Source organism: Polypterus senegalus, chromosome 6 (assembly GCF_016835505.1).
Source record: "Polypterus senegalus isolate Bchr_013 chromosome 6, ASM1683550v1, whole genome shotgun sequence".
NCBI classification, from domain to species: Eukaryota; Metazoa; Chordata; class Cladistia; order Polypteriformes; family Polypteridae; genus Polypterus; species Polypterus senegalus.
In genome coordinates this window covers 179,343,575-179,369,447 of record NC_053159.1, presented here as the reverse complement: position 1 = coordinate 179,369,447, position 25,873 = coordinate 179,343,575, and the positions used below count along the sequence as shown (strand labels likewise).

Below are 25,873 nucleotides of genomic sequence, written 5' to 3'. Positions count from 1 at the left end.
TTTTTTGTCATCAGGCTTATTTTAAAACCTACATATATATGTTTGATATGATTCTTTTCAGAATTTATCAAACTTTAATGTGATGTTGTTAGATTTTCAGATTCTTATTAGTGTTTTTAAATTATAAACTAAAAAATATCAAGAACTCATTTCCTGCGAGACTTTTTTGCCAAAAGATTTAACCACGCCTGGGGCCGGAAATAAAAGACAAAGAGTAGATGACAAAGACAGCTGCTGTACAGGCTTTTAAATGTTCAGTGTGCCACACTTGATGCAGATCGTGCAGCACGTCGGCAGCAGCAAGCCATCAGCTGATCGAGCAAAGAGGAGGTAAAAAAAAAAACTATTTGTTTCCCATTGTGTCACAATTTAAGAGGGGGTTTCAGAGGAGTGACCGCGTCTCCTTGGGGTGCGTTCAGCCTCCCTCTTCACAACGGGAGCGGCAGAAACGTGAAGTAGCTAGCGTGTAGTGAAGGTCGGGGGGGGTTGACGAGCGAAGTGAGCAGGGGGCGAATCCCTTAGTACAATAATAAATTTCATAATAAAGTAGTAATAATTTAGGGGGCGGAGCACCAAACCTCCTTAAGTGCTTAGGGCCTCTAAGGGTCTTAATCCGGCCCGGACTTCAACGAAGCACTAAGTAAAGGCACTGAACTCTTGTGTCTCTCTGATACTTTAGTCTTTTAGTTTTAAAAAATTAATATAAATTCTAAAGTCCAGTTCTCACGTTGTCATTCTGGGGTATCGAGTGTCGTTTGATCTGCCTGAGAAGTAAATGTAAATGAATTTAGCATAAGGCCGCAACGTGACAGTGAGGGGGTCTGAAGGTAAACACGGGTAACAAAATCTTCGAGCTGCAAGGATAAAGCGACAGAGCCAGCGTTGGTGCCGCAGTGCTGTGCCATCACCTGAGATTTTTCCACTTTTAATTCAAAGCTTTTCTGGGGTTTAATTATTTTTTCTTTCATTTTAGGGTTGTTTCAGTTAAATGGTGTGCTATTAGACTTTATTTATTTGACCATGTGATATGTTTTAAAAATATTAATACCTGATCTAATTCTTATAATCGTACATTATATTCTCTTATAATATAAATTCACCCCTCTTTGGACTTTTCACCATTTTATGTTTTTTTTTTCTCTTTCAGTTGTAATAAGAAATCTGAAAGGATTTAATCTGTCATTTAATGATGCTAAAGAAAACCCATCATGTCAAATGAAAACAAAACTCGACGGATCTTTCCAATTTAATTATAACTAAACAACAGAGGCTGAATGAAACATTCAACTTTAGGACGGCTTTTCATGATGAGACTCGGCAGATAATAGAATTTTTTTATGTTATTTTTTATTTTTTCCAAAGTTGCAGAGCAGCCATTGAAATGGATGGCACTCATGGGGTTTACACGGCGCGGGCAATGAAAGACGTCCTGAAAAGGGTCGACGGTGGCTCGCTACGTTTTTGCGCTTAATGTGATTTCCTTCTGGGCACATTGAAAACTGAGGCCATTATGGGTTTGTTTTAAAGTCGCTGACTCGTATGTAGTCAAAACTTAAAATGTTGACTTCTGTTTCTTCCAGTCTATCGGGAACATTTACAAAGGCCTGGCCCAGACGGGCGTGTGGGGCTGTTTCGATGAGTTCAACCGCATCTCCATTGAAGTGCTCTCCGTGGTGGCCGTTCAGGTGAAAACCATCCAGGATGCCATTCGAAATAAGAAACAAAGGTGTCAAAAGGAGCCATCTGTTGGTAAAGAGTGTCCATGCAGGACCACCGGATGTCTCCTTAACCAGCTTCATTGGCTTCCCCTTTTTCCAGGTTTCATTTCTTGGGAGAAGAAATCGAGATGAAAGCAACAGTGGGTATCTTCATCACACTGAACCCCGGGTACGCAGGAAGGACAGAACTCCCGGAAAATCTGAAGGCCCTCTTCCGGTAGGGGATACCATAACACCTCTTTGCCTGGCTCTCTCTGGGGGGCTTCAGTTTGGCTAAATTCACAAGCCCTTGTCCCTCTCTCTCTCTCTCTCTCTCCCTGCAGGCCCTGTGCCATGGTCATTCCCGATTTTGAGCTCATCTGTGAGATCATGCTTGTAGCTGAAGGCTTCATCGACGCCAGGCTGCTTGCTCGGAAGTTTATCAGTCTGTACACCCTCTGCAGAGAGCTGCTGTCCAAACAGGTGAGACAGTGTGTTGGACGTGCCAGTGTGGCTAAATGTTCTGTGGCCACCACTCCTGCCACCCAAGCCCAACCCAGCCACAAGTTCAACACACGTGCTTTTATTTTTCCTCATGGGAAACGCTTTCCTTCATTTCCCACCTTCACAGCACAGCACAAAATACACTTCTCTTCTTTTCTCTTTCCTTCTCCGTCTGCCAGGCAAGCTTCATCCTCTTCCTCCTGACTCTAGCTCTCTGAATGGAGTGAGGTGGCTCTTTTATTCTGCTCCTGGTTGTACTCCAGGTGGCTCATTAGTATTACCTGGAATCACTCCCAGGTATGGTGGAAGTCCATTGTAGCGCTCTGCAGCTCCCCCTGGCGGCCCCCACGGAACCCAACAGGGCTGAACCAAACTCCAACTCCCAGCGTTCCCGTGGTGCCATAGGCTCTTAGGTGGTGGCTGTCCCCTAGTGTCTCAGGGAAGGTAGTGCCTTCTGGATACTTTCTCCTCTGATCCTTCTGGGTAATGGCGGTGGGTGCCTGTCAAAGTTGATATCTGTGAAAATGTTAGCCCAGGGGGTCTGGGTTGTGCAACTGTGATGTTCTTAAATAATCCATCCATTATCCATCCATCCATCCATTTTCAAACCCGCTGAATCCGAATACAGGGTCACGGGGGTCCGCTGGAGCCAATCCCAGCCAACACAGGGCACAAGGCAGGAACCAATCCAGGGCAAGGTGCCAACCCAACGCAGGACACACACAAACATACCCACACACCAAGCACACACTAGGGCCAATTTAGAATCGCCAATCCACCTAACCTGCATGTCTTTGGATTGTGGGAGGAAACCCATCCATTATCCAACCTGCTATATCCTAACTACAGGGTCACAGGGGTCTCAGCCAACACAGGGTACAAGGCAGGAAACAAACCCCAGGCAGGGTGCCAACCCACCACAGGGCACACGCACACACACACAACCACACACCAAGCACACAGGGATAATTTAGAATTGCCAATGCTCCTAATCTGCATGTTTTTAGACTGTGGGAGGAAACCCACGCAGACACAGGGAGAACATGCAAACTCCATGCAGAGAGGACCCGGGAAGTGAACCCAGGTCTTCTAACTGTGAGGCAGCAGCGCTACCCACTGCACCACCATGCTGCCCTTATATATATATCCATCCATCCAACCCGCTGAATTCGAACACAGGGTCACGGAGGTCCGCCGGAGCCAATCCCAGCCAACACAGGGCACAAGGCAGGAACCAATCCCGGGCAGGGTGCCAACCCACTGCAAGGCACACACACCAAGAAGACAGTAGCGCCAGTTTAGAATTGCCAATCCACCTAACCTGCATGCCTTTGGACTGTGGGAGGAAACCCACAGCAGACACGGGGAGAACATGCAAACTCCACGCAGGGAGGACCTGGGAAGCGAACCCAGGTCTCCTAACTGTGAGAAAAATAACTTTGAAGAAAACATCATTACATATATCAAATCAAACTTAACAAACCAGAGTTCAACCACCCCTCCAACAGAAAGGCAGGAAAGCCAACAACAAGAGCATATCTCTAAAAAAAATGCAAAGAAGGGAGAATGCCCTTTTCCCCCGATATAAATGCTTAATTTAAAATTTGACTAATTAGATCTTGCCATATTTGAAAAAAGTTTTGAGCAGATCCTCTAAGCGAGAATTTGATTTTTTCCAATGTCAAATAGTAGAGAACATCAGTTACCCACTGACGGTGGGCTGGGATTCTTCCAGTTGAGCGAGACAAGTCTATATGCTAGTAGTGTGGTGTCTGCAATTACAATCTGTTTGTCCTTCTCCACTTTTAGCCCATCTGGGGGTCCACCAGACATGGCTGTCAATGGGTTAGGAGTGATTGGGACCCCAAGACTGTCTGATAGGCATTCACAGATTTTTGATTAGAATGATGTTCTTTTGGTGCACTTCCAAAACATGTGGCCCAGTGAGGCTGGAGCTTGATTGCAATGTTCACAGGTTGAATTTTGCCCTGGATACATTTTGGACAATTTTAAACGGGATAAATGCAATTGACGACGTACCATTACAAAGCAAATAAAAAGAAAAAAAAATACTGTTTTATAGACTACTACAGGGTCCCCAACTCTGGTCCTGGAGGGCAAGTTTTCATTCCAACCCTTTTATTAATTATGGACCTGTTTTTGCTGCTAATTAACTTCTTTTGAATTTATTTGATTTGTTTTGCTCTTGAAGTCTCAGACCCCTTAATTGTTTCTTTTTCCTTAATTAGCAGCCAAACAATAACGAGATACAAAATGAGCCAAAACAACTGGTGTCCATCATACAGTATCTTCAAATAAAGAAAGGTGAAGGTCTCAGGAATATCGATCTGCTCAGGTCCACAAAACATTTTGACGGTGCTCTTAGAAAAGAGAAAATCAATAATTTCGGAAACGTCTGCTATTGCACCATGAGAGCAGCAACAAGCCATGAAATTAAAGAACGAGTTTAATTAACAACAAGACACGGCGCCTAATTAAGCAACTGTTGGAGTTTAAGGCCCTGACTTAATTAGTCTTCTGTTGGCTCACTCACTTCACGTGTCATTCAGAGGAACGAGGAAGAAATTCAGGGGAACAAATCTTAAAAAAAACAAGTGAACTAAAATGAAGGGTAAAGGAGTTAATTAGCAGTAAAAAGTGGTCACCAATTAAGAAAAGAGTTAGAATGAAAACCGGCAGTCACTGCAGCCCTCCAGGACCAGAAATGCAGACCACTGGACTACTGCCAACATTTCTAGACACACAAAACGCACTGCATTGTGGGTTGAATGTTACTCAGCTGTACTACTGTAGGAAATTATGTAGGAATTTCTGAAGAATTGCAAGATCTGTTTTTCTCTGCATTTCTGGTGGGAACATTGGCTGGGCCACTCGAATGTTGCTTCTGGGCCACATGTGGATGAATAGGCCAGCTCAAGGACATCTGAATTAGCGTGTTTCACAAAAGATCATTGAGATCCCTGAAAACTCGCTTGCCTGCCGTTGGCGATATCCTCCAAAATAGCCAACGCTACCGTTGCCCGTTAAGTCGAACAACAACGCAGCACAACTTGTCGAATCTTTCTTTCAGGTGATAGTGGATACCCCCTCAGGGCCCGGCTCCTCACTTCACTCACCAGCCCGAAAATACCACAAACTCCCACACACGATGAATGACAGAACGGCCCGTTGGTATATTAAAGGGCAGATGGGTGCATTTGGACTCAGCAGGTAGCAATTTTACTCATTGATGCTACTGAATGGAATTTTTGTTTTCCTCTTCTATGTTGTCAACTGGACATAGCTGAACAGTCAATTAATGGACAGTTGGCGCTGAGCTCCTTATATGTTCATCAATTTCAAGCTACTTTTTGTGCTCATCATGTACCAGAGAACTTGTCACAGCACTCTAAGGGCCGGTTTATACTTCACGCTCAGAATGCGTACGTGCCCGCATCATGGCTGCCACGCGTTCCCGGCGTTCATTTCATGCGTCCTCTGAGCAGGTCCTCAGAAATTAAGGGCTCATTTATACTTCACGCGACGCATGCTTCAGCGGACGCTCCTGCTACGCAAGCGTTGAAGTGTTTATACTTGCGTGTACTTTACGTAAATCTGGAGGAGTCCACCAGGTGGCAGTGCGAGATATTATCACGGTGAGAACATGTTTGGCTTCTCTGTGTTGTGAATTGCCTAAAACACCTATTAAATTCTGATGACACCTTACCGCAATATCTGTGAAAAGGATGTTTATTGATTAAATCCATCAATCCAGGGATGTGTCCATTCCAACAGTCATTTTAGCGGCACCAGATCCCCAAATCTGCTTATCTTTGGAAGGAAACCGGAGCACAGTGTGGAATACAAGCAGGAAATACCAGCAACGTAACTCCCGGTGACACGGTGGCGGAGCGATAGCACTGCTGTCTCGCAGGGAGTTACGTTGCTGGTATTTCCTGCTTGTATTCCACACTGTGCTCCGGTTTCCTTCCAAAGATAAGCAGATTTGGGGATCTGGTGCCGCTAAAATGACGCTAGTGTATGTGTGTGCTTGTATTCACCTTGCGATGAGCTGAGGCCTCGTCCAGGGATTGTTTCTCACTCGTGCCCAATGCTTGCTGGAATGGACACATCCCTGGATTGATGGATTTAATCAATAAACATCCTTTTCACAGATATTGCGGTAAGGTGTCATCAGAATTTAATAGGTGTTCTAGGCAATTCACAACACAGAGAAGCCGAACATGTTCTCACCGTGATGATATCTCGCACTGCCACCTGGTGGATTCCTCCAGATTTACGTAAAGTACACGCGCAAGTATAAACACTTCAACGCTTGCGTAGCAGGAGCGTCCGCTGCAGCATGCGCCGCGCCATGTGAAGTATTAAACTCCGGCCTAAACCTGCTCTCATTGAAGAGTGCTACACGAAAATAAACTGAATTGAATTGGATTGGAAGGACCCCTTATGTGAAGGACCCAGGGGTCATAGAGGATGCATTACGATCGACATCAGTGGACAGAAGCCATTTAAGAGCAAACCAAATGAACAACTTCTTTAATAGGTTTGATCACAGTAACCCACTCTCACCTCGGAGTACTGCATCCTCCAACCATCCTTCTGCTGATACCAGCATAGGTGAGACATCCCCACCCATAATTACAGCAGCCCAGGTGAGCAGAGAGCTGAAAAGACTTTGTGCCAGCAAAGCAGCGGGTCCAGATGGAGTATTGCCACGACTGCTGAAGGCCTGTGCGTTGGAACTGGGGAGTCCTCTACAGCGCATCTTCAACCTGAGCCTGGAACAGGGGAGAGTCCCAAGGCTTTGGAAAACATCTTGTATTACTCCTGTCCCAAAGGTATCACGTCCTAGTGAGCTGAATGACTTCCGGCCTGTTGCTCTGACGTCACATCTGATGAAGACCGTGGAGCGGCTGCTGCTTCACCACCTGAGGCCACAGGTCCGCCACGCCCTCGACCCTCTGCAGTTCGCATACCAGGAGAAGGTGGGAGCGGAGGATGCCATCATCTATATGCTTCATCGATCCATCTCCCACTTGGACAGAGGCAGTGGTGCTGTAAGAATTATGTTTCTGGACTTCTCTAGCGCCTTCAACACCATCCAACCTCTGCTCCTTAGAGACAAGCTGACTGAGATGGGAGTAGACTCACACCTGGTGGCATGGATTGTGGACTATCTTACAGACAGACCTCAATATGTGCGTCTTGAGAACTGCAGGTCTGACATTGTGTGCAGCGATACAGGAGCACCGCAGGGGACTGTACTTTCCCCGGTCCTGTTCAGTCTATATACATCAGACTTCCAATATGACTCGGAGTCCTGCCACGTGCAAAAGTTCGCTGACGACACTGCTATTGTGGGCTGCATCAGGAGTGGGCAGGAGGAGGAGTACAGGAAGCTAATCAAAGACTTTGTTAAATGGTGCGACTCAAACCACTTACACCTTAACACCAGCAAGACCAAGGAGCTGGTGGTGGATTTTAGGAGGCCCAGGCCCCTCATGGACCCTGTGATCATCAGAGGTGACTGTGCAGAGGGTGCAGACCTTTAAATATCTGGGAGTGCAGCTGGATGACAAATTGGACTGGACTGTCAATACTGATGCTCTATGTAAGAAAGGTCAGAGCCGACTATACTTTCTGAGAAGGTTGGCATCCTTCAACATCTGCAGTAAGATGCTGCAGATGTTCTACCAGACGGTTGTGGCGAGTGCCCTCTTCTACGCGGTGGTGTGCTGGGGTGGCAGCATAAAGATGAAAGACGCCTCACGCCTGGACAAACTTGTTAAGAAGGCAGGCTCTATTGTAGGATTAAAGTTGGACAGTTTAACATCTGTGGCAGAGCGACGGGCACTAAACAAACTCCTGTCAATCATGAAGAATCCACTGCATCCACTGAACAGAATCATCACCAGACAGAGGAGTAGCTTCAGTGACAGACTTTTGTCACTGTCCTGCTCCACTGACAGACTGAGGAGATCGTTCCTCCCCCACACCATGAGACTCTTCAATTCCACCCGGGGGAGTAAATGCTAACATTAATTTTATTTTTATTTTTTTAATTTTTATTACTATTTAATTTAATATTGTTTCTTTGTATCAGTATACTGCTGCTGGATTATGTGAATTTCCCCTTGGGATTAATAAAGTATCTATCTATCTATCTATCTATCTATCTATCTATCTATCTATCTATCTATCTATCTATCTATCTATCTATCTATCTATCTATCTATCTATCTATCTATCTAAGAAGGCTACCAAGATGTTTGATTGTGTATCACGTTGTTTTATGTAAAAGTCAAGCTACATAACACACTAGTGAGGCCTCACCTGGAGGAATGTGTTTGTTTTTGGTCTCCATATTGCAAAAAAGACAAAGCAGCACTAGAGAAAGTTCAGAGATGAGCGACTAGGCTGATTAGGCCTGAGAGGTATGAGCTACGAGGAGAGACTGGTGGAGCTCAACATTTTCAGTTGAAGCAAGCAGAGATTAAGGGCCTGTTTATACTTCACGCTCAGAGCGAGTACACGCACGTACTGTATCATGGCTGCCACGCGTTCATTTCACACGTCCTCTGAGCAGGTCCTCAAAAATTAACACGACGCGTGCGCGAGTTGCAGTAGCAGCAAAAAGTCAGGGGGCGCAGTGTGATAAAAAACAGAATGTGACGTCAGAGTCTCTGTTTATTATCAACATGTGACAGAAAGCCGCCTTGAGGATCCGTGTTTTCCTGGTGGGTTTCCACAGTGTGCTCCAGTTTCCTTCCAAAGATATGCAGGTTTTGGGATTTGGTGATGCTAAAGTGACACCAGTGTATGTGTGTGCTTATGTTTATCTTGCGATGAGCTGATGCCCCATCCAGGGGTCGTATTTACCTCGCGCCCGATGCTTACTGGAATCGGTGCCTCCCTGGGTTGGTGGGTGTAATTATTAAACATCCATCCTTTTCGTAGCTATTGTGGCAAGGTGTCCTCAGATTTTAATGGATGTTTCGGGCAATTCACAACACAGCAAAGCCAAATTTTTTTTCACTGTGATGATATCTCACGCTGCCACCTGGTGGAATCTTCCAGATTTACACAAAGTACACGCAGAAGTATAAACAGTACACCGCTTGTGCAGCAGTAGCGTCCGCTGAAGCACATGTCACATCACATGAAGTATAAATCTGTCCTCAGAGATTCCAAATTTCCAAAGCTAGTCTCCATTGCCAGGTTCTTGTCCATGCCCACACTTCCACTAAACTGGCATCATACCCAGTCCTCACCTTTCATCTTGCAAGTGGTGAGCCTACAAGATTAGGTCCACATTGCCATTTCTGGTTGAGTCTAGTAGGCATTATATGTGCCATCCCTGGTTTGGCTCCAGGAGTGGCTCCCAGTAAGCAGATCCTAAACAGGATACACCATTTTTTAATGAGGACAGTTGTGAATCATTCTCTTTCTAACCTTTCGGCCCAAACCTGTCCACCAAGGGAGACCCTAAACAGGAACACAGAGCTCCAGACGAGCAACGCTAAGGTGCACAAAGCCCACCAACCCCGGGAAGAGTTGGCATCTGTAGCTGGTGACAGGGAAGTTAGGGGTTGACTGACATGGCCTGCTGCCACCATGTCATCCCTTATTTCAGAAAATGAAAGATGAGAAGGAGAATGAGAGGTGACGTGATTAAAGTGTTAATAATTATAAAAGGAATTAGCACCTTGGATCCCGGATGTTATTTTAAAAGAAATTCTTCAAGGGGAGCTTTCCCACAAATGGTTAAACATTTTTCAGGACTTTAAGGACCTTCGGATCGGATGTTATTTTCCACAGCCTCGGTGAACCGGATGTCCATCCGTGTTGGACTGAATAGCCCGTTCTTGTCACAATTGTCCTAATGTTCCTAAGTGTCACATCTCACCATCCGTGCCTCCCTGTGTTTGCATGGGTTTTTCTCCCACATGTGAGAGACATGCAAGAAATTGTTGGGCTGTTCTTGTCACAAATGTTCTGATATATTCATCTGTAACTATAATAATAAACTCTAATAATGATAATAAAGAGCTAAACATCCTTTCTCAGACTGTGCTGACTTGGTGTCACGCCACTGATTCCTGATGTGTTTTGTTATTTCTGTGTCGCTGGTTTGAGTTTGACCGTCGGTGTGGCAACAATTTGAACCAATCTAGTGTGAAGGACCCAATAAGAGAAGAAGTGTGTGCCATCGCAGGCTTTCCTTCTGGATCGCTGGCGGCTGAAGTTTATTACATCTTCTCAGTCAGGGCCCTGGTGTGTCACATCACACAGCAATGGCAGCAGGTGTCTTTACTCATCCTCTCTTAACAAAGACAGACACCAAGTTTAACTTTCTGTTTTCTTCTAATGTCATTTTTTTGTTTCTTTCCCACCAGGACCACTATGACTGGGGACTGAGGGCTATCAAATCCGTGCTTGTCGTTGCTGGATCACTAAAGCGAGCTGACCGAAGCTGCCCTGAAGACCAGGTAGGAGCCCCAGGAATGAAAACCCCTCCATCCTCAGCCACCACTGCATCTGCAGAAAAGTCCAATGGTGGCACTGAGCGGAAACCTTAGGCCAAGTGGTGGGCATCTGTGCCTATTACCAGGAGGGTCGTTTGCTCATATGATTATATAAAATAAGATGTGAATGCTGGAACAGGAAGTAGTGTGGTGTGCTTGGCTTATAGTGCTTAAGTCACAATGGTGCATTTTTAGGGTCGACTCCCATTGTTTTAAACATTTACTGGATGGGTGGTCTTACCGGGACGGACGTGATTCTCAAATGAGAATACACATCTGGTGACAACTCCTTAAAAAGTCTGCAGTGAATACCGGAGAAATCTGGCCCTGATAAGGCTCCGCCCACAAGACTTCTGCCTGAAACACCCGCCTCCCCCAACTCCTCCTGTCCGTGCACTTTAAATCGCTGGGGTTTCAGGTCGAGAGTAAAAGAAACTGAAGAAAAGACGTGACGACGAATGAAAATAAAAAGGAGCTCAGCAGCACAAGGAAACTGAAGCTTAAATGATAATTTGCATGTTGTGATGAGCGCTGCACAGTAGAGATAGACAGACAGACAGACAAACAAACCACCGTAGCTACTTGGCTCCACGTCTTGCAGAAGTGCTTTTGACTGCTATCATATCCTTCTGTCATATTGACTATTGAATCACTTTACAACAGCAGCAAATGGAGTTTAGGTGAGCATCGTGGCTTATGGGCATACAGGGCCGGCCGGCTCTAGGCACAGGCCGAGTAAACCCCAGCCTGGGGACAGCATGCAGAAGGTGAGGACAAAAAGTCATTTCATATGCAGTCGTGACCCCCCCATCATCAGTCTGCGCAGATCTAAAAAAGGGGCTCTGTTTTAGTTGTCTGTTTTTGTCTGCTTAGTTTAGATTAGTTTGGAGTAACCCTGTTAATTCCATGAAGAAATTCAGATGCATACGGCAGCAGGAACATAAAAAACAAAGATACAGACTCACAGGATAGATAATACAATCAATATATTGATAAATACATAAATAAATAATATAATTACAGTAAGACAACACAGTTAGTGGCACTGCCCCCTCTGGGCCCGTGGCGGTATTACATACTTGGATGTTGATCCTCTGAAACTCTTGGGTGACGATTAGATAGATAGATAGATAGATAGATAGACTGCGGTGGGCTGGCACCCTGCCCAGGGTTTGTTTCCTGCTTTGCGCCCTGTGTTGGCTGGGATTGGCTCCAGCAGATCCCCGTGACCCTGTAGTTAGGATATAGCGGGTTAAGTAATGGATGGATGGATGGATAGATAGATAGATAGATATGAAAGGCAGTATATGATAGATAGATAGATAGATAGATAGATAGATAGATAGATATTGGAACAAAGAACAAAGAAGTCCAGGAAAGGTAAAAGGTTTGGGTCATCCCGGTGAACCTCAACTGGTTTGGCCATTCATGAGTTTTCAATTTTGTAGCTCTGATAAACTCCTGTGTGGCCTCAGCAGTCTGTTTGGCTCATCTTGTTGTAGAATGAAATGCCATCCATTGAGTTTGGAGGCCTTTACTGAACTTGAGCAGATCAGATGTTTCTACACACCTTAGAATTCCTTGTGATGTCAGCAGTTCCATCATCAATGAAGAGAAGTGTGCCAGTCAGGACCTGTGGCAGCCATATACGCCCAAGCCATAACACCCCCACTGCCATGTTTAACAGATGAGGTGGCCTGCTTTGGATCTTTTGGCAGTTCCTCTTTATCTCCACACTCTGCTCTCTCCATCACTCTGATGAGGTTCATCTTTGTGTCGTCTGCCCACAAGACCTTTGCCCAGAATTCTGCAGGCTCTTTGAAGTCCTTTGTCACAAACTGTTATCTGGTCGGCCTGCTTTTGTGGCTAACATCTTGCAGTGTAGTCTCTATGTTTCTGGTCATGAAGTCTTCCGCTGATAGTCATCTCTGACACGTCCACATCGGCCCCCTGAAAACCGTGTATGAACTGTCAGACAGGCGTTGGGGGACGTTTTCTTGACCATAGTGAGGATTCTTTTGTCAGTAGCAGTGGAGGTCTTCCTTGGCTTACAAGCCCTTTTGTGATTACTGAGCCCACCAGTGTGTTCTTTCTTCTTTATGATATTCCAGACAGTTGATTTTGGTCATCCTAAGGTGTTGCTGATGTATCTAATGGTTTTATTCTTGTTCATCGGCCTCATAATGGATACTTTGACTTCATTATCCTTTGTCACAAACTGTAATCTACCCATCCTGTTTTAGTGGTCTCCATATGATATGCCAGACAGTTGATTTTGGCCACCCTAATGTTTTATTGATGTCTCCAATGATTTTATTTGTGTTCTGTGGCCTCATGATGGCTTCTTTGACTTCAATGGCGCAGCTCTTGTCCTCATGTTGAACAATGGCAGCTACAGACTCCAAAGGGTAGATGCAAACCGAGGTATCTTTTAAAGCCATGAAACCCACCTGAGGAATCACAAACACCCATGGTACCGATTGTCACAAAGATTACGATGCCCTGAAACAGAGGGACACAACTGTGTAGAAAAAGTGTCATTTCTGCATGGTGTGACTGAAATGTATGCAAAGACCCTTAAATAAACAGTCTGCAGTGTGCACTTTAATTGTGATGTCTGTTATTTTAAACTGTGGAGCTGAGGGCTAAATCAAGGAGGGCACTGTGACATATTTGCCTTATGGGGTATATAATACACGTTTATTAAATGAGGAGTATTGCTGTAGTTGGAATATTAATTTGAAGCTCTTGATTAACTTCAGCTTGACTCACCCAAGTAATTTGAATGTGAGCAGTGCCAGCCAGTGCCAAGTCATTTAACTTATTAGTGTGCCAACCGACTGTTCGGTAGCTGACCCATGTGGTTTTGGTCCACCCCCCCCCACCCCTTGGATCTGCACCCTATGCCAATACATAATTCACCTTAATGGTGGCACCAGCCCTGATTGTAAGTAATTTACTGGACTTCAACATAAATTAATGCGTTAATTGAAATGTCAGATTTCTGCTTAAAATCAGCTCCACAAACTGTTGTAATTATTATGTGATTACGTTTTGGGGGTCTAACCTCAGACAGGCGACTTGTTTAGCGCATCTTATTTTTTTCCCAGGGTATTTCACAGAACTTGTTAAAGAAGTTTTAAGTTAGTCCAGCCAACTATTTGTTGAGTGAATTGAAAACTGAGGTTTGTTCATAAAAGCCCCGATCAACACCCAGAGCATGCAGTGCCAGATTAACAAGAAGGCTTTAGATTAAGCAGGCATTTCCTAAAATATTTGACCGGAGGAGTGATGGATGAGGATCCCATCTGAGAATGCAGTCACATTACTCGGTGATGAAGCAATCCATGCGACAATGAAAGTGTCGCCAGTGTCTGGCATTCGCACCGGGCGCTAGGCTGGTGGTCGGATGGGCGCGCATCTGCCTGGTGAGGAGAACAGATTGAGTTTAACAAGCCATGTGGGTTGTAACTGTTGAAGGGTGAGAAATGCATAATGTTAGCTCGTTTTAATGCCCGTGGCTTACGATTTGTTTGCATTGCATAACATGGCTTCGCGCTTTTCTGTCCCTCCCCATCACTCCCGTCTCCCCAGGTGCTGATGCGAGCCCTCCGGGACTTCAACCTGCCGAAAATCGTCACCAATGACGCGCCCATCTTCCTCGGTCTCATAGGGGATCTCTTTCCACTGCTGGATGTGCCCCGCAGGAGAGACGCCGATTTGGAGCAGATGGTGCGTCAGTCCATCGCGGAGCTGCGTCTGCAACCCGAGGAGAACTTCGTACTCAAGGTGCCTGTTCAGCTTCTTATAGGAGAACGTGAGCGGGTTTGCAAATAATAACGTAATAAAGGTGTAAAACGGCAGAACTGTCACCCAGTGTCAGAATCACACAGAGCCGGAACTCTTCCCAGCAACTTAAAGTGAAAGAAATGAAACTGTGGAGAGGCGCCCGTGTCCGTCTCGGTGCAGACTCTTCGATGTCAGTTTAAAGTGCACACGCCATTTAGTTAGTGCGGTGGGCTCTGATGGCGTTTACACTGCACCGTTATAGGGTGCCAGTTCGGTTCGAGCAGCTTGTGCCCAGTGCAGCGACAAAAAAGCGTCACATCAAATGGGATTAAAGCAGATCATCAAAGTTGATCTTTTTTGACTTGTATATCCATACAGAAAGTTACATCTTTGAAACACGAGACAGACAAGAACAGCGTCAAAGACTGTAAAAGGAGCGAAACTGCTGCTCAGTACTGAGGAACGGGGTGGCAGCCGCGGCGGGCAACCTCAGCGGTACTGCAGCACATAAAACAACGGGGCTGAGCCCTGCACGAACTTACACATCAGTCACAGCTCCGAAGATTAAACGCGTGGAAAGCAACATGCAAAATACGCTCTCTCAAAATGAGAGTCGCGGGCGGCTGAGCGCAAACCGGCAGCATCGGGCGAAAGGCAGGAACGAGCGAGGCACGCGCGTTGTATTAGCAAAGGTACGATTGACAATTCACGTACAACCTGACCCGCACAAAGGTGGGGTTCGGGTTGACTGGGGGAAAAATTAACACTGGTAAACACCGGGGTACCAGCAAAGTCCACAATGACCACCATCTGGGAGTGGAAATGAGACCCACACTGAATCTTTGAGTCAGCAAAGCCACCCGCAGAGGCGCCCAAACCGCCGATAGTGTTTTAGAGGAAACTGTACAGACTCCGACCGGACCGAATACCGAACTTTTATATTCGAGGGTTTACATATTAAAAAATCGGGAGTGGTCTCCCCTTGACTTTCTTGTATGCTAGGATATGAGGATGCATATTTGAGGAGTAAACCGCGAGACAATGATTTTATTTTTATATAATGTACATTGAATAACCATCAACAACACATCAAATCAAATTAATGATATATTGAACAATTACAATAAAAGTAAGGTTAAATAAATCGGACTATGCAGCTGCATGAATAAAGGTTCCACTTCCGGTTAACGGAAATAGCCCAAAAGTTGTCCGAAATCTACGTTTTGTACCTGATACTTGTATGCAAATTTAGGTTGACCTAAGTGAAAGTGTACTCAGGTTATCATGTTTACACACACAGACAAATAATTCGAAAAATGGTATTTTCGGACTTAGGGAAGTCTAAAACGTCGAGAGTATTCAAAGTCCCGAAAAGGATTTTTTGGACGATTACAATACTTTCCTTATACTTCATATACGAGAAAGTAATCAGAAGAGCAGTTTCCATAGTGTCTGTAAAAAACAAAAAAATGCGATATAAACAGTGGGGGAGTATAAAATAATACAAAAAAAGTTAATTTCTTAATAGAGTGCACAAGCAACTGGACTGTCTATCTATTAGTGTCATATATATATATATATAGATATAGATATAGATATATATAGATATAGATATATATATATAGATATATATATAGATGGATAGATAGAAAGAGGAATGTAAGGCACTATATATATATATATATATATATATATATATATATATATATATATATATATAGTGCCTTACATTCCTCTATCTATCTATCTATCTATCTATCTATCTATCTATCTATCTATCTATCTATCTATCTACATATAGTGCCTTACATTCCTCTATCTATCTATCTATCTATCTATCTATCTATCTATCTATCTATCTATCTATCTATCTATTATACAGTGCCTTTCATTATCTATCTATCTATCTATCTATCTATCTATTATACAGTGCCTTTCATATCTATCTATCTATCTATCTATCTATCTATCTATCTATCTATCTATCTATCTATCTATCTATCTATTATATAGTGCCTTTCATTATCTATCTATCTATCTATTATACAGTGCCTTTCATTATCTATCTATCTATCTATCTATCTATCTATCTATCTATCTATCTATCTATCTATCTATCTATCTATCTATCTATCTATCTATTATATAGTGCCTTTCATTATCTATCTATCTATCTATCTATCTATCTATCTATCTATCTATCTATCTATCTATCTATTATACAGTGCCTTTCATATCTATCTATCTATCTATCTATCTATCTATCTATCTATCTATCTATTATACAGTGCCTTTCATATCTATCTATCTATCTATCTATCTATCTATCTATCTATCTATCTATCTATCTATCTATCTATCTATCTATCATATAGTGTCTTTCATTTCTATCCATCCATCTGTGAGGTGGTGATTTTCATAGCTTATCATTTTATTTTCCATTTGTGTTAATCTGTTTCTATTTTATTTTCTGTGTGTTTTAACAGCCAGTCTTTTTCTTTCCACTAATTCTGTGTTAATCGTATTTGTATTTTTCTCTGCTTGTGTTTTACCTGAGGACTTGTTCACAGCACTCAGCGACGAGCAAAATACAAAAACCAGTGGTGTTGTGTGGCTTTGTCTCCCTGTCAGTTCTCAGTCTTGTTCTCCCCTCCGGATGGTCCCCCTTTTCCCAGTGCCTCTCTCTAGGGTGCACCTTTTCTTTATATGTCTCTATGTAATCATCAAGCACCCGATGCCAGTTTCGGGTGCCATAATCAGCGAGTGGAGTTGCTGTGTGTGTGTGTTTAGTTCCACAGATGAGCCCAACTGCCATTCAGAAGGAGCGTTGCTTCCTATTTATTGCTGCCCGGTTTGGCTCCTGCACCCCACAGTAGTAAGGACATAACCGATGTATCAGGCAGGATCTTTGGGGTCCTCAGTTGGGTACGTCCAGTTGACTTTGCATTTCCCAGATAATGTGTGTGATTGCGGAAGGAGGGCTCCTTTTGAGTGTACTTAAATGTGTGAAACAACAAGTTCCAAAACCCTTTAAAGGTGGGCACTCACTTCTCATGAAGAATTTGGTTAGTATGAATAGTAAGTGCCACAGGGCAGTGCCCTGGAGCCGCCATCAGTAGGCTGTGGTCTCCCTACAGATTTTATTTTTTTCTCCAGCCGTCTGGAGTTTTTTTTTTTTCTGTCCACCCTGGCCATCGGACCTTACTCTTATTCTATGTTGGTTAGTGTTGACTTATTTTATTTTCTTACTGTGTCTTTTATTCTTCTATTCTTTATTATGTAAAGCACTTTGAGCTACATTGTTTTGTATGAACATGTGCTATATAAATAAATGTTGTTGTTGTTGTGTAGTTTTTTTTCTTTTTAGCTTTATATGTTAACTTTAAACACACGACGAGCCGGTGAGTGTGTGCCGAGCCCCTGACGCTGAGAGTTTGCCGAGTGACCAATCATTCACTTTAATAAGTGGAGGTGTGGATGATTGTCAAGCGCTGTTATAATGTGATCCAGCAGCGTCTTTATGGGCCCGTGAAACGAGCTCAACAGAAGTCGTGCAGCCCAAGAGAGGGGGCCGAAGGGCCTAATGGCCATCAGTAACAACTGATTGTGTCTCCACTTGCAGGTTTCTCAGCTCGAAGAGCTGCTTGCTGTGAGGCATTCGGTCTTTGTTGTGGGAAATGCTGGAACTGGAAAAAGTCAGGTACGGCAAATTGATTTCTTTTTCACAGTAAGGCTTGTTTATTTACTTGATTTTTTTTTTTCTTATAATCCTTAAGTGAACCTTTTAAAAGCAACCACTGCTTCTGCTAGGATTACAGTATTGGGGGGCTTTATACTGTGGCTGTAGACACGACTGCTGATATTTTCCCTCTTTATCATTGAATTTATTGCATTTAAAACTGTAACATTCCTTAACAGAACTATGGATTTGGTGAGGCCTCTTCATCTCATATTGACATGGCATTGCTCATCAAAGGCGCTATATACAGTAACGAGTCAGCGATGTTTGAAATGGATAAACTTGCTTGTTGCCCATCAATCCACACTCAATAACACATAATGATAAAGTGAAAGGTTTGACGTGTGATTAGCACTTGACTGGAGCCCACCTGTGGCTAGATATCATTTAGTGAGACCCACGTGTGTCCCTGTGCATAGAAGATCCCTTTCTGAAAAAAACAAACAAGCAATGAGGTCCAAGGAGCTCCCTGTAGGTAATACATCCATCCATCCATTTTCTAACCCGCTGAATCCGAATAGGGTCACGGGGGTCTGCTGGAGCCAATCCCAGCCAACACAGGGCACAAGGCAGGAGCCAATCCTGGGCAGGGTGCCAACCCACCACAGGACACACACAAACACACCCACACACCAAGCACACACTAGGGCCAATTTAGAATCACCAATCCACCTAACCTGCATGTCTTTGGATTGTGGGAGGAAACCGAGCGCCGGAGGAAACCCACGCAGGCACGGGGAGAACATGCAAACTCCACGCAGGGAGGACCCGGGAAGCGAACCCGGGTCTCCTAACTGCGAGGCAGTAGCGCCACCACTGCGCCACCGTGCCGCCGTAGGTAATACAATACAATACAATACAATACAATTGATTTTTGTAGCCCCAAATCACACAAGGAGTGCCACATTGGGCCCTGCCTTTTGACAGCCCCCCAGCCTTGACTCTCTAAGAAGACAAGAAAAAACTCCCAGAAAAACCAGTGTAGGGAAAAAATGGAAGAGGGAGACCCCTTTTTCCAGGTAGGTTGGCCGTGCAGTGGGTGTCAATGAAAAAGGGGGTCAATACAATACAATACACAGAACAAAACACAAGTAATCCTCAATACAATAGAAATAATACAAGTACAGAACAGAATTTAACAGTAGATGATATCCCATAATACGATTTGGATTTGTTCAGAGTCCTGGAGACCTCGGCCATCAAGCTGCCTTCCCCTGTTGGCCATTCCACAGCTGAGTCAGGAACCCCCTACCCAACGATTCCAGGGATGACTTTACCTTAGGCAGGCAGAACAGCTTGGCAGGTGGGCCGTGGCACTAAGTGCCACATTTGAATACCGAGAAGAGAAACAGAATAGGTGAGGGTTAGTAACAAATTCTAACTATCATGTTACTTATGTTTTAGTGCTAATGGCTAACAACAGAGATGCAGTCTGTACAGTTAATCAGCAGCTCTAGTCAGGGTGTACTAAACTGAAGTCGTGAGTCTTTGAAAGCTGAGACCGAAGGGGCATCTCTTATAGTAGCAGACAGACCACTCCACAGTTTAGGGGTCCTGTAACTAAAAGCTCAACCATCCATCCATCCATTTTCCAACCCGTTTAAATCCGAACACAGGGTCACGGGGGTCTGCTGGAGCCAATCCCAGCCAACACAGGGCACAAGGCAGGGACCAATCCTGGGCAGGGCGTCAACCCACCGCAGAAAAGCTCAACCTCCCACTGTTATTTTATTAATTCTTGGAATCATAAGCAGACCGGCATCTTGAGATCTTAATGTGCGCTCAGGTTTGTAAGTCATGATAAGTTCAGACAAGTAAGCCGGACCTCAGACATTTAATGCTTTATATGTTAAAAGGAGGATTTTGAAATCTGCCCTGAACTTAACCGGGAGCCAGTGTAAGGATTTAAGAACTGGAGTGATGTGTTTGTATATTTTAGTTCTTGTAATACCGTATATATTTGCGGATAAGTCAGGACTTGATTTTACCGTATAATTTCTGGTATTTTATAATGTCGGTTGTGTAAGTCGAATGTGGAAAACTAACGCTGTTAGATTATGATATGCTAACATGCCCACCTGAGAGAGTAACCACGGAGCACACAGCCCTTTTTTTTCTATGTATTGCGCCTGCGTGCCCACATGGTAATACCTGAACTATTCCAAAGCGACATTTGCACTGATTTGTGTTTTTTTGTATCTCACACCCTCATACACCTTTTATCGTAAGAGCATCCCTTATCTACGATGGAGCGTTCGATCAGAAGAAAATATAAAGCTGGTTTTAAATTAAATGTCGTTGAAGTGGCGATAAAATTGGTAACTGCGTTGCTGCAATAAAATTTGATGTGCCTGAGAAACTGGTGCGATATTGGAGGAGGCAAGAAGACGTACAAAAAACAAAAATGTGTCGCATTTTTAAACGGTGGGCGGCACGGTGGCAGTGCTGCCTCGCAGTTAGGAGACCCGGGTTCGCTTCCCGGGTCCTCCCTGCGTGGAGTTTGCATGTTCTCCCCGTGTCCACATGGGTTTCCTCCGGGTACTCCACTTTCCTCCCACAGTCCAAGTTAGGTGGATTGGCGATTCTAAATTGTCCCTGGTGTGTGTGTGTGCCCTGCGGTGGGCTGGCGCCCTGCCCAGGGTTTTTCCTGCCTTGTGCCCTGTGTTGGCTGGGATTGGCTCCAGCAGACCCCTGTGACCCTGTAGTTAGGATATAACAGGTTGGATGATGGATGGATGGATTTTTGAGCGGGCGTATAAGTAGGGGTCTGATTTTATGATCGATTTTTGGGTTTCAAGACATGACTTATACGTGTAATGGATTATACAATAATTCTTGCAGCAGCATTTTGGATTAACTGGAGGCTGTATAAAGAACAGTTTGAACATCCAGTGAACACCACATTGCAGATGTCAATCCTACTAGAAATAAATACATGAATTCATTTCTCAGAATCCTGCTTATTTAGAAAATGTCTTAATTTCCCAACATTTTTAAGATGAAAGAAACATGATTTGGACAACTTCGTAATGTGCGCTTTAAATGACCTGCTAGAGACAAAGAGAACTCCGAGATTACGGGCTGATTCAGCAAAATTAATGGGGATTCCAACTGAGTCAAATGATGACAGAATATTGTTGCGATCGGCGTCATTCCCTCCAACAATTAACATCTGTGTTTAAAGACAATAACACAACTAATCAAAGACAATATCTGATCTCTGTGAGGTGAGGAGATAAACCCATTTCTGAAGCTCTGAGCGTTCCCAGGGGGCACAGAGATCTCAGTAATTGTGAGATGGTAGAAGTTTGGAACCAGCAGCACTCTTCTTAGTGTTGGGTCTCTGGCCAAACTGTGTAACCGGGCATGAAGGGCTTTGGTCAGGGAGGTGAAGAACCCAACGGTTCCTCTACCGGAGCTCCAGAAGTCCTCTGCTGAGATGGTAGAACCAAAAGGTTGTCCATTTCAGCAGCACTCCGTCATTTATGCGTGTATGGCAGAGTGGCTGGATGGCTTAACCAAAATGCATAGAACAGCTTCGGGACCGTGAGAGCTTGAAGAGAAAGATTCTCAGGTCTTATGAGACAAAAATCAAACTCTGTGGGCAGAACTCCCAGCATAGTGTCTGGTGAAGACCACGCAATGCTAATCACCTGCGTGTTGCTGGCCATGTCATGCTATGGGGGTGCTTCACGGTGGCAGGGACTGGGAAGGCTGGTCAGCACTGAGGGAAGGATGAATGCTGCCAAATACAGAGAGGTCCTTGAAGAAGGCCTGCTCCGGAGTGCACGTGACCTGACTGGGACCACCGTTCATACTGCCCAAGAGAATGCTGAAGTGGCTTCAGGACATTTCTCTGAGTGTCCTTGAGTGGCATAGCCAAAGTCCAGACTTAAACCCCACCGAACCTGTGTGGAGAGGCCTGAAGATGGCCATTCATAGACGCTTTACCTCAACTGTAATGGAGTTTAAGAGAATCAGCTGCCCAAATGCAGGTTTGCAAAGCTTGTAGAGTCATACTGAAGAAGACTCAAAGATGGCATTGCTGCCAAAGGAGCTTCTACAAACTACCAAATGAAGGGTCTCAAGACTTGCAGGAATGAAAGATTTCAGGTTTTGATTTTTAATACATTTGCAAACCTTTGTGAGAGCAGCTTTTTCACTTTTGTCATCAGAGGCGTTGAGTGTAGATTGATGGGCAAACATGGCATATGTGCCCATTTAAAATGAAATCTACAACACAATAATGGGTGCAGAAATTAAAGGTTCCGAGTACTTTCTGAATCCACCACAGGTGAGTAGGATGGCCTGTGCTCGTTGTTTTTGATCTACATTCTTGGCCAAACGTTTTGAAAACGACACAAATATTAATTTTTGCAAAGTTTTTAGGATGGCAATTTGCATCTACTCCAGAATGTCCTGAAGAGCAAGCAGACGAATTACAATTAGTTGCAAAGGCCCTGCTTGTCATGACGATGAACTTAATGGCAAAAAAAAACATTTCTGCCCCTGCCACCAAAGGACCTGCTGCTGCTGTCATTTCAGTTAACACAGGTGAGAGTGTCAAGGAGGACAAGGCTGGAGATCATCACTCTGTCATGATGATGGAGTTACAATAGTGAGGTGAAGAAGGCTTCAGGGCACCCAAGAAAGTCTGCAAGCGCCAGGACCGTCTCTTCAGCTGCGGGCACCACCAGGGCAGAGTTTGCTCAGGAATGGCAGCAGGCAGGTGTAAGTGAGATGAAGACTTTTGGAGGATGGCCTGGTGGGTGTCAAGAAAGAAAAACATCAGGGACAGACTGGTATTCTGGGATTGGACTGCTGAGGACTGCTGGGATCAAGTCATTGTCTCTGATGAATCCCCTTTCTGATTGTTTGGGACAAAGAAAAGGTGAGTGGCGCTACCATCAGTCCTGTGTCAGGCCAACAGTAAAGCATCCTGAGACCATTCATGTCACGTGGGGTTTCTTCTCCGCCAAGGCAGTGAGCTCACTCACAATTTTGCCTAAGAATACAGCCAGGAATAAAGAATGGGACCAAAACATCCTCAGAGAGTAACTTCTCCCAACCATCCAAGAACATTTTGGTGACCAACAATGAACAATCCAGCATGATGGAGCACCGGGCCATAAGGTAAAAGTGAGAACTAAGTGGCTCGGGGCACAAAACATCAAAGTTTGGGATCCATGGCCAGGGAACTCCCCAGACTTTAATCCCATTGAGAACTTGTGGTCAATCATCAAGAGGCGGGTGAACAAACAAAAACCCACCAATTCTGACAAACTGCAAGCATTGATTCTGCAAGAATGGGCTGCCATCAGTCAGGATTTGGCCCAGAAGTAGATGAACATCATGTCAGGGTGAATTGCAGAGGTCTTGAAAACAAAGAAGAGCCAACACTGCAAATATGGACTCTTTGCATAAACTTCGTCATTGTCAATAAAAGCCTTTGAAACTTATGAAATGCTTCAGTGTTCCATAGAAACATCTGACAAAAAGATCTAAAAACACTGAAGCAGCAGACTTTGTGGGTCAATCTCAAAACTTTTGGCCACAACTGTACATGTCGGTGTTCTCGTTGTTGGGGTCTCCCTGTGTTTTCCTGGTTATTCCTTCTAAATCTGAAAGACCGGTAAGATGGATTAACAGGTGTGCCTACATAGATCTAGTGTGTGTGTGTGTGAGTTTATGCCTGAGTGAGGTCCGGCGGTGGATGGGGTCCATGGATGGCTCATGTTTTATCTTTAGACTTTTCTTCATGGTCTGACGACTGCAGGGACTTCTTTCCGGTGGTAATTAAGCCGTTTTCACTTCTAAATGTTTTCCACTTTGTTTTTTGACCGGACCTTTTCTGTCGAAGCCGCTGTATGAGTGATATTCATGTGACAATGTGAATAAGGATATCGAGCAGATGGATGGCAGAACGAAGTCCTCTCCAGCTCCGTGAGATAATTGTCCTTGTCATTCACTAATGACTTTTGTCATTTTGTGAGGCGGAGAGGCAGCTGCTGTGATTAGATTTGTTTTTGTGTGTGCCACTCAAGTCTCGGCTCTGCCGCTAGTCAACTTCGTCTCGATCCGCGTCGTTACCGAAAGCGATGCCTCACCAAGTGTGCCATCGGTGGCCTTGACTTGATGTTCAAGTTAATTACTTGTCCATGGTACGTCAGGGTTTGTTTTTTTCTTTAACCCAAGCCATTAGTCCACGTCCTCACCCTGTAGGCATAACCGAACACAGATGCTGGTAGAGGATTTCCCAGGATTATGAATAATGTGATCATTTTTTTTTGTGTCTTCCCCCCCCAAAAAAATGCAAGGTGACCACTGCCAATGCCACTTTTGACATTCAATGCTTCAGATTCCTTGAAAACCATTTGCCTAATTTTTAATCTTCCTTTCAGCCTAATGGATCAGCAAGCTTTACTTTATCTAGCGCCTTTTCAGAGTTACAGAGTTACTGTGGCACCATCTCCATTTTGTAATCACCCTAAACGTTTATGGCAGGGGTGTCCAGGATGGCCGCAGTGGCTGCAGGTTTTCATTCTAACCATCTTCTTCATTAGTGACCAGTTTTTGCTGCTGATTAACTTCTTTTGTCTTTGGTTTTAATTAAGTTGACTCAGACCCCAGTAAGAGAAGGCCGGCAGTTCAACCCAGCCGGGACGCCTCTCAGATGGAAGGATGGGGGAAGGCAGGTTTTTTAGGACGCTGCCTCCCTCAAGACGCTAGATCGCAGCTTCCCACAGGGCATTCTGGGACTTGGAATTTGATATCTCAGCCCTGCTGGGTGGCGTGGGTGGAACAAAGATGGGAGACAGGATTCCATCCTAGCCCGGAAGTACTAGAAGATCACTTCCGGGCTGATTGAAGAAGTAGAATTCTCCATCTGACCAAGAAAGTGTGGCAAGTCACGTGGGAGGAAGAACAGAAGCACTTCCGGGTCAGGGAATATATAAAAGACTGCAGAACACCCAGCAAGGGATCCAGAGTCGGGTGGAGGTGGACAAAGCTTGCTGGGAGGTATGGAGGAGGAAAGAGAGAAGAGAATTGTGTATTTGCGCTTAATTACTTGCCTGTTTATTGTGGCTGTGGTGCTGGGAGGGCACTGTTTAAGAAGGAAATAGGTAAAAACATGCGGTGGGCTGGCATCCTGCCCGGGGTTTGTTTCCTGCCTTGCGCCCTGTGTTGGCTGGGATTGGCTCTGGCAGACCCCCGTGACCCTGTAGTTAGGATATAGCAGGTTGGATAATGGATGGATGGTGTAAAAGGCACTATATAGCGCCTGACCCGACATAGATTGGACACAGGAGGCACGTGTAAAATAAAAGGGCTTTTTATTACTCTTCAGCTGGAGGGCACGTCTTCCCCATACTCCCCCCAGCCACAACACCAGTACAGCACAAGCACACTTCTCCTCCTTGGCACCACCACTCCTCACTCGCAACCTTGTCCTCCTCCACCCAACTCTGGCCGATGAGTGGTGGTTGCTGGCTCCCTTTTATAGGTCACCTGGAAGTGCTCCAGGTGTTTGATCACCAAGATCCGGCGGCACTTCCAGGAATCTGTTGCCCAGACGGGATCAGGAGTCCCAAACACAG

General features: G+C 44.7%; 1 protein-coding gene across 1 annotated transcript in view; it reads left to right on the top strand.

Annotated features, from left to right (window-relative positions):
* The window catches only part of LOC120530679 (dynein heavy chain 11, axonemal-like), a 645,801-nt gene that overhangs the window by 254,386 nt on the left and 365,542 nt on the right, over positions 1-25,873 (top strand). The window contains 6 exon segments of the mRNA XM_039755100.1: positions 1,581-1,726; positions 1,819-1,935; positions 2,042-2,180; positions 10,619-10,711; positions 14,342-14,536; positions 18,159-18,236. Coding sequence (XP_039611034.1) covers positions 1,581-1,726; positions 1,819-1,935; positions 2,042-2,180; positions 10,619-10,711; positions 14,342-14,536; positions 18,159-18,236 — 768 coding nt within the window.